This window comes from Phragmites australis, chromosome 12 (assembly GCF_958298935.1).
Source record: "Phragmites australis chromosome 12, lpPhrAust1.1, whole genome shotgun sequence".
Classification (NCBI taxonomy): domain Eukaryota; kingdom Viridiplantae; phylum Streptophyta; class Magnoliopsida; order Poales; family Poaceae; genus Phragmites; species Phragmites australis.
The window spans coordinates 15,056,416-15,075,659 of NC_084932.1; the positions used below are offsets into that span (position 1 = coordinate 15,056,416).

The 19,244-nt window shown below is 49.5% G+C and overlaps 1 protein-coding gene across 1 annotated transcript; it reads left to right on the plus strand.

The window, feature by feature from the left end:
- Positions 1-14,495: 14,495 nt before the first annotated feature.
- Positions 14,496-15,897, plus strand: LOC133886349 (calcium-dependent protein kinase 10-like). Its single transcript, XM_062326081.1, has 6 exons — positions 14,496-14,748; positions 14,947-15,008; positions 15,231-15,302; positions 15,465-15,615; positions 15,698-15,764; positions 15,861-15,897. The coding sequence occupies exons 1-6, from the start codon at positions 14,496-14,498 to the stop codon at positions 15,895-15,897; spliced, it is 642 nt and encodes a 213-aa protein (XP_062182065.1).
- The last annotated feature ends 3,347 nt before the right edge of the window (positions 15,898-19,244 follow it).

Below are 19,244 nucleotides of genomic sequence, written 5' to 3' on the forward strand. Positions count from 1 at the left end.
AGGACGACTCCAATTCAAGAGGGGGAGGATGATGAGGACATCACTCCCTCGGATACATACAATGATCCTCCATTGAACTTTCAAGGTCCAATCACAAGAGCTCGCGCACGACAATTAAATGTAGAGGTGAGCTCGTTCCTAAGCAACTCTTTATATAATTTTGAGAATAGATTACTACCTAATGATTATGTGTTGCTTAGGAATCATGAAGAGGACAAGGAGACACATAGAGGAAGGCTTGGAGGCGTGGAGGAGCAGTTAGGACGTCCAACAACAGCAGGAGGTCCAGTCCAACTCGAGTCCGAATCAGCCTCGACCTCCAGGACCAGCGAGCAGTAAAACGGACGCCCAGGATGCATCCGGACTCCGTTTTCGACGATTCACATATGGTTGGAAAGATAATTTCATAAGGAAACCAATGGCGTTGGTTTAAGGTCCAAATTCCTTCTGAGTCAACGGGAAACGTCGAAATAAGTCAGCGTCCAGAATCTGTCCCGGTGCTGCGTCACCGTTTTTGGTCCGTTGGGCCGTGTATCGTCATTGAGCCCATTAGGGGGGCGTGACCAGGGGGGATGACGACCCTAGACCCTTATTATCAGCCACCGCCGCTCTCGTTAGGGCAGGTTTTGCTTAGATTATTCTGTCAAGAACAGTTTCGCCGTTTCGTCGGTTTGTGAGACCCCAACTCGTGAGATTAATCATTCATCTGCAATTTGGTTGCATTCTTCCTTGTTCTTGCTTGTGTTCTTCGATTCGCAGGCAAGGATTTTAGCCTTCTTGGCGAGGTCAACCGTGCAACGCCGGTTGATAACCAGAGGAGACGTGGTGCTGCGATTGCGGGGTTTCGTATCGTGTTGTTCGGAAGCCGGATCGACTTGTGTCTCGTTTCCACCAAATCGAGAGTTACCAGAACCTTTCGGAAGATCGGGAACCCTTGTTCATATTACAAGCAGTGGCCGAGCACATTCTCACCTGCTACCGCAGCCGAGACCCTGCCTTCTCGCTAGAGCCGGTCCGGCAGGGAGTGGTCGAGGCCAAGGAAGTTGCCGCCTAGGAAGCCGTTCGTGACGTCACCGCCGAGGTGGCGGCATGTTTTACGCGGGAGCCGACGTCGGAACCGAGCAGCAGCGACACGTCTTCGCCTCCGTCGGAGCCTGCGGATTAGTTTAGATATTTTTGTTTTTTGAATGTTGTAAATATGGGAGTGATCCCCTCCAGAATGCTTCTTTTGAAATATAATAGAAGTCTTTCTTTGGGATCGCAACTCCATTGTGCTTGTCTTCATATTGTTTGCTTTCTGCTTGATGTCCCGAGAGGTACTAGCCAGACCGAGCCCTACCTTCTTCCCCCGAGAGGTTCTGTTGCCCCGACCACTCACTGTCCGAGTAGTGGGACCATCCAAGCATCCAGCCCCCGAGCCCTCACAAGTCCGCAGCTGCTAAGTCAAAGAGACATGGACACGAATTTCCTTGCTCGGGAGATAAGTCCATTGAGCGCGGAGCACGCCATGACCAGTGAACACTTTCCACCACGTAACCTCTCAAACAAGTAGACCGGAGACACGTGCGGGCGGAAACGCGACCAAGAGTCCCCATGGTTTGATGGTGTCCGAGGTAGGACTGACCAGACCGAGCACCGACAGCCCGCCCCTGGGGTCTAAACGGTCCTGACCACTCTTTACTCAAGCGGTAGGAGTACCTAAGAACTCAAGAGACTCGGTAGTGCTCGGGGTACTGCCAAGCCGGCCGAACACCACGGCCACCATAAAGGACCTCCGTCAGACATTGCCGCCTGTATGGTGCACCGACTACTGTCTATTTCTGTCGTTCCGAAAAAGCGAGCACGTGGGCAGGGTTTTGTGCGCGAGGAGACCATCTCGCCGAACATATTAGAATGCGAGGGTCTCGAGGATCACTCGGAACAATTGTTTATTGCGTATGTACGAAAGGAAAATTCATATGACTTTAGTCACTCACCGGACAGCTGTGAGCCTACCAGCCGACCAATCCAGGAGGGGTAGGTGCCTCGAGCTTGGGGTGCCCGGGAACTTGGTTCCCTCGTACAGAATGCCTGAGCACTGGAAGGCAGGTGAGAGGTCCAGGGGCTAGGCGGTCCCGACTACTCATGTTCGAGCGGTAGGATTACCGAGGACCCCATAAGTTCGAGCAACGCCCTAGGCACTGACGCCCTTTTTGGTCGGGCTGCTTTGTTCTTGATCATTGATTTGCAAGTTTGAAAAATAGGAAAAGGTTCTTTGCCTGATGCGCTTTGTTAGTGTGGTACTCATTATAGACTGCTCTCGTTTTTTACCCGAGACCTCTCGAATACCCGGACCAGCGAAGTGTATAGACAGAGGCATAACCAAGAGGTCCAATGGTCCGGTGGAGCCCGGTGTAGGACTGACCAGACCGAGCACCGACAGCCCGCCCCTGGGGTCTAGGCGGTCCCGACCACTCTTTGCTCAAGTGGTAGGATTACCCGAGAACCCAAGAGGCTCGGTAGTGCTCAGGGCACTGCCATGCAACCGGACACCACAGCCTACCACAACAGACTTAAGTTAGCAGCTACTGCCTACGCGCATACCGACCGGGATTCATTTTTATCAGCAGGAAAAATGAGAGAGCATGTTTTCTCGCACAAATTGAGTATCTCACCAAACAGATTAAACATATGGATTCCAGAGAGAAAGCTCAGAATAAGAGTGTATATTGATAATTTTGTACAGAAGTGGTAACTTACATGGTTGGTGGCAGCCCCCGGCCAACTTGGGCAGGGGGGACCCCTGGCCTGGTTGGCCCGGGCACGAACATGTCCACCTAGGAGTAAAATTTGCGCAGATGCTCGATGTTCCACGCGTTTGGGAGCGGCTGCCCCTCCTCTGTGGCCAGCCAAAACGAGCCTTGTCGCGGGACACCGGTCACGATGAAGGGGCCTTCCCACATAGGGGACAGTTTATTCTTTCCTTCGTGCGATTGAGCGCGTTGGAGAACTAGATCCCCAACCTCGAGTGACCGGGCCCGGATGTGACGCTGATGATAACGCCGCAGGCTCTGCTGGTATTTGGCTGCTCGGACGGTGGCTCATCGCCGGTGCTCCTCCAAGTGGTCGATGTCATCGAGTCTTTGCTGTTCCTGTTCGCCTTCGGAGTAGGCATTCACCCGAGGGGAGCCAAGAGTGAGCTCAGAGGGGAGGACCGCCTCAGCACCATACACGAGGAAGAACAGAGTCTCCCTGGTGGCGCGACTTGGCGTGGTCCGGTTGGCCCATAACACAGCAGGCAGCTCATCGATTCACCATTTCCCGTGCTTTGCGAGCACGTCGTAGGTCCGGGTTTTGAGCCCCTTCAGTATCTCAGTATTTGCGCGCTCGACTTGCCCATTGCTCCGAGGATGAGCGACAGAGGTGAAGCAGAGCTTGATGCCGAGGTCCTCGCAGTAATCCCCGAACAGGGCACTTGTGAACTGGGTGCCATTATTGGTGATGATTCTGTTTGGGACGCCGAAGCGACTTGTGATACCACAGATGGATTGAAGCGCGGTGTTCTTGGTAACCTTGATAATTGGGACCGCCTCCGACCACTTGGTGAATTTGTCGATGGTGACGTAGAGGTACTCATAGCCCTCGATTGCTCGAGGGAAAGGACCCAGGATGTCCAGCCCCCAGACCGCAAAGGGCCCTGACAGGGGGATAGTATGGAGCCTGAGCTGGCTGGTGAATTTGCTTTGCGTGGAACTGGCACGCCCTGCAGTGCCGAACCAACTCGGAAGCCTCCTGGAGAGCTGTAGGCCAATAGAAGCCTTACCGAAAGGCCTTCCCGACCAGCGTGCGGAACGATGCATTGCCACCGCACTCGCCCTCGTGGATCTCAGTGAGGAGATCACTGCCTTCTTCCCGGGTGATGCATTTCAGGAGGACACCGTCCATGCTGCGCCGGTAGAGATCCCCATCTACTATGACATAGCGTTTGGACTGCCGTGCAATCTTCTCCGCAGAGACATCATCCCCGGGAAGGATGTTTTCTTTCAAGTACCATCGGATCTCGTCGATCCACGAGGCCTCTTGAGAACCACCGGCAAGCGCAGCGCACTCACCGGGTGGCGGCACCCTGACAGGACCTCCCACTGAGGGTGCTACCTAGGTCCCCTCAATTAGGCTCGAGGGTTCCCCTTCATCCTAGTCGGCAGGCAGGACGCATGGCCGTGTGAGCCTTTCTTCAAAGGCTCTGGCTGGGATGAGCGCCCGGGCAGAGGCCAGGCGAGAGAGGTCATCGGCCAGAGCATTGTCGCGGCGAGGTTTGTACCGCAGCTCTAGGCCGTTGAAGTGCCTCTCCAGCCTCCTGACTTCTACCACGTACGCCGCCATCTGAGGATCCGCTTGGTATTCCTTGGACACTTGGTTTACCACCAGTTGGGAGTCTCCCTTGACCAGCAGGCGATGAATCCCGAGGCCCACCGCTGCTCGGAGGCCAGCGATGAGGCCCTCATATCCGCCATGTTGTTGGTTGCTCGGAAATGCAGCTGCACAATGTACTGGAGTACTTCACCCATTGGGGAGGTGAGAACCACTCCAGCCCCCGCACCTTTCAGCGTGAGAGAACCGTCGAAGTGCATGACCCAGTACCCGGGCCCATCTTGCCCGGGGTACGCGAAAATTTCTTCATGGTCGATCTCGGGGACCGGCGTCCACTCCGCCACGAAATCAGATAGGGCCTGACTTTTGATTGCCTGGCGACTGACGAAGTGCAGATCGAACTCCGCCAGCTCCACTGCCCACTTGACGATACGCCTAGTGCCTTCTTGGTTCCAGAGGATTAACCCCAGTGGATATGTGGTGACCACCGAGACCTTGTGCACCTGGAAGTAGTGGCGCATCTTTCTGGAAGTGACGAGTATGGCATAGAGCATCTTCTAGGCTTGGGGATACCTTGTCTTGGTGTCCCGAAGGACTTCACTGATGAAGTACACCGATCGCTGTATGCGGCGGGCCCGGACTGGAGCCTCACCCGAGGGCTTGTCATAGCCCCCGAGCTCGGCATAGTGGTCAGGGCCGGCCGGGTTCTCGGGCTCGACTCCCTGGTTGGGAGGAGCGGTGGTCTCAGGCTCGACTCCCTGCTCGGGAGGGCCCCCAAGAACTGAAGGCTGCTCGGGGGCGGTTGGGAGCTCGGACCCAACACCTTGCCCCAAGCACTCGTCACGCTCTATCACCAGTACCATGCTCACGACCTGAGGAGTGGCCGAGAAGTAGAGCAATAAAGGCTCGCCCTCAGAGGGGGCCACCAGTACGGGCGGTGAGGTGAGATACTTCTTCAAGTTCTGGAAGGCCAGTTAGGCCTCCGGTGTCCAGCCAAAATGACCGGTCTTCTTCAGCAGTTTGAAGAGCAGGAGCCCTCGCTCCCCGAGCTTGGAGATGAAGCGCCCCGGGGCTGCCATGCAGCCAGCGAGACGCTGGACCTCCTTGAGTCGAGCCGAGGGATGCATCTGTTCGATGGCTTGGATCTTTTCAGGATTGGCCTTGATTCCTCGGCTGGAACCAAGAAACTGAGGAGCTTGCTCACGGGCACCCCGAAGATGCACTTCTCGAGGTTGAGCTTCAGGCGGGTAGTGCGGAGACTATTGAAAGTCTCGGCTAAGTCCTCCAGTAAGGTGGCACGGTCTCGGGACTTGACCACGAGATCATCGATGTAAGCCTCGACGTTGCAGCCAACCTGCGAATCAAGGGTAATGCGCACGGCCCGCTGGAATGACGGCCCAGCGTTGCGCAAACCAAAAGGCATTGAGACATAACAATAGGTCCCCACCTGGGTAGTAAAATAAGTTTTTTCCTCGTCCTGTTTGACCATGCGGATTTGGTGATAACCCAAATTTGCATCTAAAAAACACAAAAGATCACATCCCACAGTGGCATCTACAATCTGATCTATGCGTGGTAAAGGAAAAGGATCTTTCGGACTAGCCTTGTTTAAGTCGGTGTAGTCGACGCACATGCGAAGCGTGCCGTTGGCCTTCGGGATGATGACTGGGTTTGCCAGCCACTCTAGGTGGAGGACCTCTCGGATGAAGCCGGCGTCAAGGAGCTTGCTGACTTGCTCTCGAATGAACTCCTAGCGCTCGGGCACCTGCCGTCGGACCTTCTGCCTCACGGCCGTGCATTGGGGCGTACAGCCAGGTGGTGCTCGATCACCTCTCTAGGGATCCCGGGCATATCGGACGGTTGCCAAGCAAACATGTTGACGTTAGCCCGGAGGAAGGCGACAAGCGCACTTTCCTATTTGCCGCCCAGGTCACCGCCAATCCGGATGACCTGGGAGGAGTCTTCGCCCACCACGACCTCCTTCGTAGGGATGGAGGCGTCGGCGGCGAGTCGGGGTTTGGATGAAGAGGGTTCCGGGCCCCCTGGGTGTCCTTCGACCTCGGCTCGAGCAGAGACCAAGGCCGAGTAGAGCTGCTCGGCGCAGGAGACGGCGCTGCCGGTCTCAGTGGGCACGGAGATGGGGCCATCAGGGTCTGGCATCTTAACCGTGAGGTAGGCATAGTGCGTGACCACCATGAACCGGGAGAGCGCCGGGCGCCCGAGTATGGCATTGTAGGGGAGGGGGACTTCCGCGACATCGAAGAGGACGTTCTCCGTCCGGAAATTGTCCCGGCTCCCGAATGTGACAGGCAGCTCGACCTGCCCGAGGGGTAGAGTGTGCCCTGGCGTCACCCCATAGAAGGGGAGCGACGGCTTTAGGCGCCTTGAAGGCACCTGCAGTTTCTAGAATGCATCCTGGGACAGGAGGTTTAGGCCTGCACCCCCATCGATCAGCACTCTGCTGAACTTTACATTGCAGATGGTGGAGGACACTACCAGAGGTAGTCGCCCCATGCCTGCAGTACTCGTGGGGTGGTCTGCCAGACTGAAGGTGATCGGGGTGTCCGACCACTTCAGGGGCCTTACGGTCGCTATGCTCGGGGTGGCCGAGCACACCTCTCGCCGCATGGTCTTGACGCAGCGATGAGAGGAGGGCGTGTACGTGCCCCCGTCGATGAAGGCGACGGTGTGCTCGGGCTCTTGGAACCCGAGCTCTTTGTTCTCGGGGGCGGCTCTGTCGCCGCCGCCCCTACGACGCTCTTCGTGCTCCTTCTAGCGCCGCTCGATGAGGCCTTTGACTGACCGGCACTCTGTGAGGTCGTGCCAGTCAGTCTGGTGGATCTCGCACCACTTTCCCGGCTCGGGCTTCGCGGGAGCGGGAGCCCTCGGAGGAGTGGGAGCCCTCGCGGGAGCTGGAGCCCTCACAGGAGCGGGCTTCTGTCGGTAGCCGCCCGACGAGCTGGCCTACGGTCAGGGCCCAAAGCCGGTACAATAGGGGCAGCATCGCGCCTTCTTCTCTTTTCCTTTCCCGCCTATCGAAGCGGGAAGAACCTGGTTGGTCGGCAGCGGGTTGCTCAGAGCGCGGGACATGCCACGCCCGAGCCTCCGCCGCCTTCCCGCACTTGTCGGCCAACGTGAAGAGCTCCACGGTGGTTTCGACCTCGTGCGTACCTAGTTTTTTGAGCATCCGCTCGTTGCGGATGCCCTACCAGAATGCGACGATGATGGCATGGGGGGTTATCCGCGGGATGGTGTTGCGAACCTGGCTAAAGTGCTATATGAAGCGCCTCAGCGTCTCCCCCTCCTGTTGCTTCACTGTGTGGAGGTCGCACTCCAAGCCGGGGCGCGTGAAGGTGCCTTGAAAGTTGGCCACGAACTGGTGGCAGAGATCATCCCAGGAACTAAATAGATCCTGGGGGTAAGTTCATAAGCCAGGAACGGGTAGAGCCCCTCAAGGCTACATGGAAGTAATTGGCCATAACCTTTTCACTGCCGCCCGCCGCTTGGATGGCGGTGGTGTAGATCTGGAGGAACTCGACGGGGGTCGATGGACCCGTCGTACTTCTCCGGTAGTTTTGGCCTAAATTTTGTGGGCCAGTTGACCCGACGGAGCTCGTTGGTGAAGGCGCGGCAGCTTGTACCGTATCCCGCAGCGCGAGCAGCGCCCTTGGGGGGCAAACGCCGGCGTGCCGGGGAACCCCGACGGTCACGAGCCAGCATAGAGGAAGCCTGGTCCTCTGCACCGGCCTCGTGCCGGGACTCCCGATGGCGCTCGAGGGTGACGCGCGCATCTTCGACGGCCCTCCGCTCATTTAGGTGTAAGCGGAGGTCCTGAGTTCCGGTTGTGGCCAGGGAGGCGGCACTCTGCGTAGAGGCCCCCTGGCCGGTTCGGCCACCACCTGAGGATAGACCAGCCTTGGTTCCACCGCGGTGGGAGGTTGTGCGAGAGCTTTCGGCCAGCACCTGCCGGTGAGCTGTGCCCACCGGGACGGCCACCTCCTGAAGCCAATGGCCTTCTGGGGTTTCCCCCGCTGCCTGGACAGGCGGGTGCCTAAGGAGTGCTTGCGCCGCAAGCAACGCACTCCCAGGGCTGGCGTCACCAAAGGCGAGCCTGCGCCGTAACGGTGCCCGGCGCTGTCCGGATGTAGATCTCGCGGCAGGAGTGTCTGCCGCTTGCTGAGGGTTAGGCGGCCCAATTGCGACGGCGACGAGGGCCCTGCTGGGCCCAGCGCTGTTGTCCCCATGAGAGGGGAGCGCCGTACGGGCGGACCGTTGCTGCTGCTGCTGAGGAGCAGCAGAAACTGGGGCCTCCTGAGCGATGGGCTCCACTTCTTCGCTGGAGCTGGAGCCAGTGTGTTGGAGACGATGTCCACCTGCCATCTTTTCTGCACAGAACAAAGCGGATTCAGAGATGAACTCCACAAGCGGGGATCCGGAGGGACCCCCTTTGAGATTCGGCCAAGGGGATGATTCTGAATCCACCTCGTATGTGGAATAAATTGGAGTAAATGAGATGCAGGTGGAAACAAATGATCAGATGCAGGAGGAAATAAGTTCTTTGAGGATTTTAGACAGGTTCGGGATGCATGGAGCGTAATACCCTACTCCTGTGTGTATGCTATAAATGCTCAGGAAATGTCTCTTTGAGGATATCTTGTGTTACAAGGATGTTTGTCTAAATCTAGAGCTTCGTGAGCTTGTCTCGGTCTTGAAGAAGCCACTGTCTTCTGTGTGTCTCGATCTTCTCAGTTCGGTCTGTCAATCCAGCCTCGTCCGATCCAAGTCCAACTTCACCGGGGAGCCCGCCCTCCTTTTATACCCATCGAGGCGGGTAGCGTGCCCAGAAAGGATGGCGCGAGTTCCAAGGCGCTATAAATGGAAAGCAACCATCATGGGATGCAATTTGAAGCGACCAGGGGGGGGGGGGGTTGAAAACACGCCCCCGTCCGGTCCTGTCGTCATCATCCTGCTTTTCGGCGGGTGCTGCGGGGAGGGTCCACCGGGCAGCCACCGAGCATCCCGCATGCCCGCCCGGTCAGAGCGAGCCTGACACAGTAGGGCAGCAGGCGATATACGTCGAACCCTGCGATGTTATCCCGAGGCGCGCCGGATGACGCGCGATGGGACCCGCGAATTAAATGTCCCCACGTCTTCCTGCCAGACCGTGGAAGGGACTAACAGCAGGCGTGGGGGGAGTGGTTGGAAGTGACAGGCACGCGCCCTCTTAAATATAGCATCGGGCCTCTCACCAATTGACACCTTATCGCTGAGCCCCTGTGGGGACCACCAGTGAAGGACTTCTTAGATCCTCAGGGAATTATGAGTGCTCGGGGACGTTGACAGCCCCGAGCACTCTCTCCCAGATATGCTCTTCCTTGGTCCTCGGGGAACTGTGAGTGCTCGGGGACTACTGTTCATAGCCCCGAGCACTCTCTCCCTATATACCCTTTCTTGGTCCTCGGGGAACTCGGGTGCCCGGGGACCACTATTCATGGCCCCGAGTGCACTCTCCCGGAACTTGACTGCTCGGGTCCTCGGGGAACTCGGGTGCTCAGGGACCACTGTTTATGGCCCCAAGCACCCTCTCCCAGAACTGTGACTTCTCTTGTCATCGGGGAACTCAGGTGCTCGGGGACCATTGTTCATGGCCTTCGAGCACCCTCTCCCGGAACTTGGTCCTCTCGGACCTCGGGGAGATAATCCCCGAGGGAGGGCGCCATGTGGCACTCTGTTGTCCTGGCCTCGGGACTCGGGGACCCCTGGTTCCCATGTCACCGACACATGATTACTCTTAGAAGATGCGATAATGTTATATGACGAAGAGCATGGTACATCAAGAAGATCATCACAAGAAGTAAATGCATTGACCTTAACAATAACAATGTTAGCCAACTCATTAGTGCTAGGATCAATGGCATCATAAGTGTTTGGAGAAAATAGACCAGCTTGAGGATAATGGTTGACGATCGCTATCAAAGGTCTCTCCAGAGTCTTCGGTCTCCGGACTCTCAATAGGAGGCCCAACTTTCAGAGACTGTAGGTCCCTTTGGGCCACCTCTCCGTTACGCATGTGGCTTTTAGAAGACTCAAAGCTACAGCAAGTCCCTGCAGACTTTGGCCTCCGGACCCTCAGCAGGAGGCCTAGTCCCCGGAGACTGTGGGCCCCTTTGGGACACCTCTCTGGTACATACGTGGCCTTCCAAAGACTTGAAGCTAGAGCAAGTCCCTCTAGAGCCTTCGGCCTTCGGAACCTCAGCAGGAGGCCTGGTCCCCGGAGGTTGAGGACCCAGTTGGGCCACCCCTCTGGTGCCCGTATAGCCTTCCGAAGCCTAAAGATGCAACCGATCTTCAGAGATAATATCAGGAAAGAATGGACACTCCCTGCAGCCGACCTGACGTGAGGTGACGGGCCATTAATGCCGGTGCAAGTGATGCTTATCCTGACACCCTAGTGCGATGAAAGTTGTCCTGACACCCCCGACAGAGTGGCGCTAGGCCACAATTGGCGATTGGCTCACCCCTCAGGGGGCAGGCACCACAATAGTTACCACAATAGATATTTATCTTCTATGTAGGGTAAAAAGTAGTAATCCAGGATAAGGCTCAGTAATTCGGCTAGGTCCTAGATATTTGTACATCATGATATCTTGTACACTAAAGTACATACCACCCTATAAATAGGGGGTCGTGGTCATCTGGGCAAGGCAGAGGTCACAAGGAGAACACTCAAGGCAACACACAGGGAATAATGCCCAAACACTAAATCACACTGTGATACTCCCCCCCTAGACCGATCGATTTTCTACTATCAATACATTTATGGTGTTCCTTCCTCTCAAACTTCGTCTCCTAGCTTGAATCTCCTCCTTAGAAGAAACTCTCGCCGTACTTGCTGGGGTAAGATGATCTCTTGCTCTAATAATAAGTAAACTCAAGCTCTTGGTATTTGCACTTCAAATCTACATGCTCAACTTTATGCTTCTTGTTGCTTTGTTCAAGTAACTTAGTAGATGTAACTACTTCATCACGTTTTTTGAGCAAATCATTGTATTTAGCAAGTAATTCATCATGACTAGAACTAAGGTTAGCTTGTACATTTTCTAGGGACTTGAGTTTAGCTTTTTTCTTCTTGATGATAGTAGCATAGTCATTCATGAACTTGGATAGATCGTCAGGGGAAAGATCACCATCATCACTACTACTATCATCTTCATTGCTACTCACCTTGTTGTTACCTTTTTCCATGAGGCATATATGTGGTGGAGGAAGGGTGGGTGCTCATTGGTGATGGCGAGGCCCGCGAATTTCTTGTCTTCATCATCACTTGAGCTCTAGCTAGAAACACATTCATGTAGGTTTTGTAGACTCCACCCTTCTTATTGAAGAGCTTCTTTTTTTTGTCTTGACCCTTCTTCTTGTGCTTGTTCTCATCATCACTTGAATCATTTGACTTGTTATTGTTCTTATTTCTCTTGTTGGGGTGAGGGCAATTATATGACATGTGGCCATAGTCACCATAATTGTAGCACTTCTTCTTGTCTCCACCACCAGACTTGTCAAATTTCTTTGAGCGAAACCTATTCTTCTTGAGATCATAATTGTAGCCCTTCTTGCCCAACTTAGATATCATCTTTGTGGTTCTTCTCATGAGGAGGGCAAGCCCGGTATCAGAGTCATCATCATCATCTTCATCACTTTCACTTGATGATGGAAGCTTCATCTTCTGCTTCTTATTTTCTTTCTCAACCATCTTGGCCTTGAGAACAAGATTCTTCTTCGAGGAAGATTCTTCACCTTGATCTCCAAACAAGAACATCTTTCCCACAGCATCGGTGACAATCATCTCATTAATATCTCTGTCATGAATTAGAGAGATGACAATGTTATATTGTGGCTTGGGAAACACCATCAAGATCTGATGGATGATGTTCCTTGAGGCAATTGAGTAAGCTCAGGTGAGTTAAATTTTTCAACAAGCATGTTCATACAAGAATACATATCTTTGTATGACCCATTGGGAAACATCTTAAATTGATTAAGATTATTCATTAGCACATGATATATTTTCTCCTAGATTTTCTTTGAGCCCTCATGAATTTCATATAGATTGGTCCAAATATCATGTGCTAACTCCTTACTTCTTACTCTAGAAAAAACTTCTTCACTAATTCCCTCAAACAGAGCATTTCTAGATTTAGCATCCCATCTAACTTCTTGCTCGGTAAAAGGTTTTTCAAACCCAATGGAGGTGGCTAGCTAAACTTCGAAGGAAATAGCCTCAAAATAGCTCGCCATATGAATTTTCTGATAAGCAAAGTTCTTTTTCTCAAACTTTGGCATGCTACCGCCAATTCCAGGGGCCATTACTCTAGGATGTTAAACCTATCAAGAGCATGAGGCTCTGATACTAACTGAAAGGATCGAATGACTTAAGAGGGGGGGGGGATGAATTAGGCTCTAATTAAAATTAATTCAATCAAACTCTAGAACAAGTAAACAACTTTATCCTAGATGAATAGTAAAGCAACTACAATGACCAAATTTTATAGAATGCTAAGCAAGAAAACATGCAAGCTACACAAAGTAAATACGGGAAAGTAAAGAGATGGGCAAGAAGACATTGAATTTTTTCCCGAGGTATTAGGGAGTTGGCACTCCTCCCTAAATCATCGTTGGAGCATCCACCAAGGATATCACTCTCCCTTGAGTCACCAAGTCTCAAGTGCTTCCTAGTGATAGACATTTCTCCATCTCCAGATTGCCGGGCTTCAAACCAAGCACAAAGATTTTTCTTGGAGCTCCCACAAGAACTCCAAGAGCTCACCAAGACACCTCCAATCAACAAGATCGGCTAGCAGTTGCCAACCACCAAGAGTAACAAGTCAATAGCTTCACTTGACCCAAATCAAGCCTAGACTATAGCTAGATGCACACTTGCTACTCTCCTTGCACTAATGATTCCCTTAATCTTCAATTAAGAACTTTGTAAATCACTGTAGTGCATTCTCTTACCTCTTGTCGTGCAATAAGTGTTTTAGCTCTTCTGGCTTGCAAGAGATGACACTGAGATGAAATGAGGGGGTATTTATAAGTTAGAGGTACAAAACTAGCCATTTCCCAACCACCCATATTTTTCATGAACGCCGGATGATCCAGCGTACACAGGCTCCAAACATCAGACCATCCGGTGTGAACCGTCCATCCAAAACTAGCCGTTACTAGCCGTTTCAAGCATTGAATCCTCCGGTGAAGCTTTCGATATATGCGCCGGACCCTCCAGCGTGTATAAGTTAGTCTTCCAATAAACACAAAGAAATCCTCTGAACTTTACTCTGAAGAAGCATCGATGTATACGTTGCACCATCCGACGTGTACAAGCTTGAAGTCCATCTTCTAAAAAATACTCCAACGTAGTCAACCTCACACCGTCAAATCATCTTGCGTGTACAAGAGTGCCAAGATAAAAGCTCTGATTTGTATAAATGCCTCAGCATCAGACCATCCGACGTGTAGAGTTTTTTCAGAACTTGTCCAATTCAAACTTTTTTAAGTCATATCTTTACTTCAACTCATCCATAGGCTTTGGTGAGTACCTACTGCAAGAATTTTATGAGTGTGCATCCAACCAAGTTTAGATTCAATTAGGTCAAGCTATTACTCTTAGCATCTTTTTATAGTACATTCAAAGAACAAAGAAAGAGAGCGTATACTACTCTTTATTTCCTTGTAACACTAAGAATTAGAAGGTCATTAATCTTGATGTTCACATCCTTTGATCGTTCATTCAATCAATTAAGGGACCAAGATCGTCCAACACCATTGTGAACTAATTTTTAATTACCCTTCAAAGCAAACATGTTAGTCACAATAATATCATTATCAATAATCACTGAAATACTTACCACTTATCTAGGAACCTAGATGGTACAACAGCCTCCCCGACTAGAAGACCACGAGGAGAGCAAATTACGTTGCCCCTCCTCCTGGCCAAATTCCGTGCAAGATCCTTCCCCAAACTTTGCTTCCACCATAACTCATCCCAGTCGCGGTTCCCTAGATCCCACTTTCACCAAAACTCACTCTGGTCGTGTGTCGCAGCACTTGGTGGCCATCTGCTCCGGCGATGGCTTGCTACAAGCTGAGCCATGGTTCCTCATCCGTTCGTCGATCCTCCTGCTCCGCTGCAACAATCACCACCTTGCCCTCCTCATGGCGTCCATGGCCTCCATGCTAGACGTCGTGACCACTCCATGGGCGTCATCGGCGTTGTCCAGGTGTGCCACTCCATGGGCGTCATGCATTTGGATTTCAAGCCGGAGAACTTCCTCTTCATTGACCTGAATGAAGAGGCCGCTCTCAGGACCATAGACTTTGGTCTCTCCATTTTCTTTTGGCCTGGTGAGTTTCTGGCTTTCCGCAAGTAGAGTTATCATGTTCACCTCGAAAATATAGCATATGTTCAGTTGTGCACAGAATATTTATTTTTCATAAGAACAAAATATTTGATTAAAGAAAGCAATAAGGAAAAAATGTTTGTAGAAAAACACGATTTGGTATTTTGGTACATTGAATTCTATTTCTTCACCTGATCCATAGTTACATTATATGCTTTCATTTATGTCACCAACATGCTCCTGAGGAGAACGCATTATGATAAGGTAATTGTTAATAGATGATCAAATTGCTTGAGTTGTGTGAAATGACTCTGTTGTGGTTTGCTAAAGGGACAATGGCATCTGATCTTTAATGTACTGACTTGACAATTAGAAGATTATAATTCTTTAGTTCTAACATTCATTAACTGAATGGTGTTGTTAGTCGTACTTAAATTTCAGTGAAATCTGGTATTTGGCCTCAAAATTCACTGATGTTGTTTGTAGCCCTTCAACGTCGCACCAGAGTTCCTGAAGAAGAAATATGGTCCCGAGACAGATGTCTGGAATGCTGCTGTGGTCATTTACATCTTGTTGTGCAGTGTGCCATCATTTTGGGCAGGTGCAAGTTCTTTTCACTTTTTAGTTTTGCGATACAGCACTGCACAAATTTCCTGCCAAATACATTCTTTTTGTTCAATCTTTTGGACTGATTATCCATTTCATTTTTGTCAATCAAAGAATGAGCAGGGTATTTTTGAAGACATTTTGCATGGGAAACTTGACTTCCAGTCAGAGCTGTGGCATAGCATCTCTGAAAGCGCCAAAGATCTTGTGACGAGAATGCTTGTTAGGAAGCCAAAAAGGAGATTGACCGCCCATGAAATTCTACGTGAGTTCCTAAGTTCCCATCACATGTTCATGCATGCATTTCAGTTCTTTCAGAAGTACAGTCCTTCAACAATGTGCTGCAGCTGTATTACTGAAGATAACATACATTTGGGAACTTATTCATGGAATGATGGAAGGTTCATCTGAACCGTATGTTGCGGTTTTGAAGGGCAAGTTACATGCTAGACTCATAAAATGACTACTAAAAACTAGATACATTACGTTCTACCGGTTTTCTAATTTCAGTCATTCACGGAAGGTTAGTTTTGTTCGTAATGGATAATCTGGTCCTCAGAGAATAGTATGTGTCAGTTTTCGTGTGACTCACATCAATTACAAGAGCATAGCTTGTCCAGCTCTTATAAGCTATGTCATATTAGTGTTAGGCTGATGTGTTTAATATAATCATTTCTATTTTTCGTGTACTGACTTATTATTTTAATTCAAGATGTATCTCTTCCACCACAACTCATCTGGCCAGCGATTTACACTAGAAGGTATGTGATTAAGGATTCAAGTTGATTTAGCAATACGTGATGAGCAATGTGGGTATAAAGATATATATTAGTTGTTTGGCTGTCTTGCCTACAAGGAGCTTGTTGGGTGTCGTTGTTAAGGATCCCCAATGGTTCCTTAGCTTCGCTGGCTCATGCCTATAGGCTCACACCTCCCGAAGGTCACTTTCTGACTTTCAGGCTTCAGAATGATCACCTCCTAGAGCCATGACTCCCGAAGCCTTCATCTCCCAGAGACATACCTCCTGAAACCTCCATCTCCCGAAGCCATGCCTCCCGAAACCTCCGTCTCGCAGAGGCATGCCTCACCGCGGAGCCCCCGTCTCCGGGGCTCGAGCAGGTTTCCCAAAGGCTACGGGGTAGGCCATCGGGCCTCAAGAAAGATCTAACAGGAGAGGGACGTCGTTCATCCTTTGCCTGCAAGGAAGTGACCAATATTAATTACCTAGGCTAGTGGGTGTCGTCCTAACATCCTGGTACAATGGAGGTTATCCTGACACCCCTGACATCACGACGCCATGCCGTAATTGGTGACTGGCTCACCCCTCTGGGTACAAGCACCCTAATAGTTACCATAGTAGATATTATTTTCTATGTAAGATAAAAAGTAGTTATCCAGAATAAGGCTAATGAACTCGGCCCGATTCTAGATATTTTGCACATAGTGGTAACTTGTACGCTAAGCTACGTCTAACCCTATAAATAAGTGGCTATGGTCATTTGAGCAGAGAGAGCACGCTCAACATAACATGGAGGAGCACAATCACAAGTCTTCCTATGATACTCCTAGTCCAGTTCATATTTTTATTATCAATACATTTGTGATGTCCCTCCTCTCAAATTTCATCTTCAAGCTTGAGTCTCCTCCTTAGAAGAAACTCTTGTCTACTTGCTGGGACAAGATGAACTTTTGCTCCAATAGAGCTCGAAGAAAAGCCTAAGACATTATGCAACCGTGCATGAGTTGTTTGGCTAGCTGCCAATTTCTCTCTTTTTTGCCCATATTAACTCATGTTCTTATACCAATTTTTTCTGCAACTCTTATATCCAAGTCACTTATTTCATTACAATCAAATGCATAAGAAGAGATGGCATCGAGGAGACTAGAAGTCAGTTGTGTAGACTAATTAAATTCAGCACTCAGCAGTGTTACAGGGGCATTGGGTAGGTTGTTTCAGAGGTGTTCATGGTATGCTAGAAATTAGTTTATTTCCAATGCACTTATTTTTGCCAATATATACAAAGAATCATTTCTGAGATAGTTTGTTTGCCATGGTTTTCCATATGGCAAAAACAAGTTACTTTCCGGAGATTATTGATTGGCTAAATTCATTTACTTAATTAGCTTGTTTTCCTCCTGGTGTAAAAGGAACTTTGATTACTTACTATTTTTTTATACTTTTCTTAGAACCAATTAGCATGATTTGGCAATTAAAAATGTGCTGCTATGTATGAGACAAACATTTCTTAATATTAGAATTTTTCTTTCCCTAACTGAATGATGGTAAAAATAGATAGGTCACATATTGATACTACGTGTGCAAGATATGAGAAAAATGGACACCTTTTTTTCTAGATGGGTTCTTAAAGCAAGCATTGGGATATAGAAGATTACTGATTAATGATGTTAAGATTCAGGATGTGTCATGTTTACTCTATTTTGTTCACTTCTACGTCACTAGCTCACTATTCCTCTACTTGAGATTAGATGGCACTTCTTGTTTAGCTGAACGTAGCAACTTGCTTTACCCCTAAACAGCTCCAGGGGTTATGTTATTATCATTTTTCACATATTTAGCACGGTTATTTTGTGATTTGGGTTGGACTCGCAACTTCTGTCATATGAGTTTAATGGGCTCCACTAACTATACACTCTGCACATGTAGAGTTTGACATTCATATCCTTGTGATGGCACCACTTCTAGAGAGTAACATTGAAAATCCCCATCCTAATATAATATTGTGATTCGGTGAAGCTATAGAATTTTTGAAGCATCATTGTTCTAAATTTGATGAATCCTCTTCCTTCTCCCGATCCAGTTTTCTCAATGGGACAACTCTGAGTTGCACTATCTTAAGCTACTGCAAAGACCAATCTTAAAATACTTGCCTCACTAGAAAGGACGGGGGTTATTTGGCAATCGGACTTTCACTAAGAACATTGTATACAGAAATATTCTGATACACATAGATGTCTTTAGGATGTTATTTTTGTTATATCCATGTTAGACAAGAAATCAAAGGTTATGGTATTGTCCTAATGTTTGATTTTAGGTATCATATAGCACTATTTTTCTATGAATTAAGTGTTATCTTCTAACATCATCTTTTTTTTCTTCGTGTGAAGTAAAACAATATTGTATGCAAGATTTAGGAAGCATTGCAATGTAGGGGTGCCATATTTAAAATCAATTGCAACGCACGGGTATTCTACATACTACGCTAGAACAACATATTAGTGACATGTGATAACCATCATAAGTGACGGTTATGGCATCCACCACTCTTATTGGCCATATTTAAAATCAATTGCAACGCACGGGTATTCTACATACTACGCCAGAACAACATATTAGTGACAGGTGATAACCATCATTAGTGACGGTTATGGCATCCACCACTCTTATTGCGTCACTAATGATAAAATATTAGTGACGGGTTGGGACCCGTCACTAATAACAATCATCAGGGATGGGTCATAATTGAGACCTATCAGTAAAATACGTCTCCTATGATCTGAGCGGGCCTATTGTCCATCATTGTGATCGTTATTAGTGATGGGTGTATGTACCACCCGTCACTAGTTATCGATCCAGAGTGACGGGTAGCTTTCCAACCCATCTCTGGGACTCGGTCATTAGTGACGGGTGTTAACTACAAACTATCACTACTAATCGAGTCATTCTCAATTTAACACACTTTTTCAATTAACTGACCTTTTTATTAATTTAGGATAAGTAAGTTCATCATTACAAAAGAAGGTCAGGATTACACAAAAAATACCCATCCGGACTACAAAAGAAGGGTGCTAAATCCAAATTGCTAAATTCGGATTACCACCATAAACCTAGATAAGTAATGGACTACGATTCATCAGTGTCGTTGAGGAGTCACC

Coding starts and splice junctions, on each gene's coding strand:
- LOC133886349 (XM_062326081.1), top strand. CDS start 14,496: ATGGTTCCTCATCCGTTCGTCGATCCTCCTGCTCCGCTGCAACAATCA. Junction 15,616..15,697: donor GACCGCCCATGAAATTCTAC/GTGAGTTCCTAA, acceptor AATGTGCTGCAG/CTGTATTACTGAAGATAACA. Junction 15,765..15,860: donor ATGGAAGGTTCATCTGAACC/GTATGTTGCGGT, acceptor TTCTAATTTCAG/TCATTCACGGAAGGTTAGTT.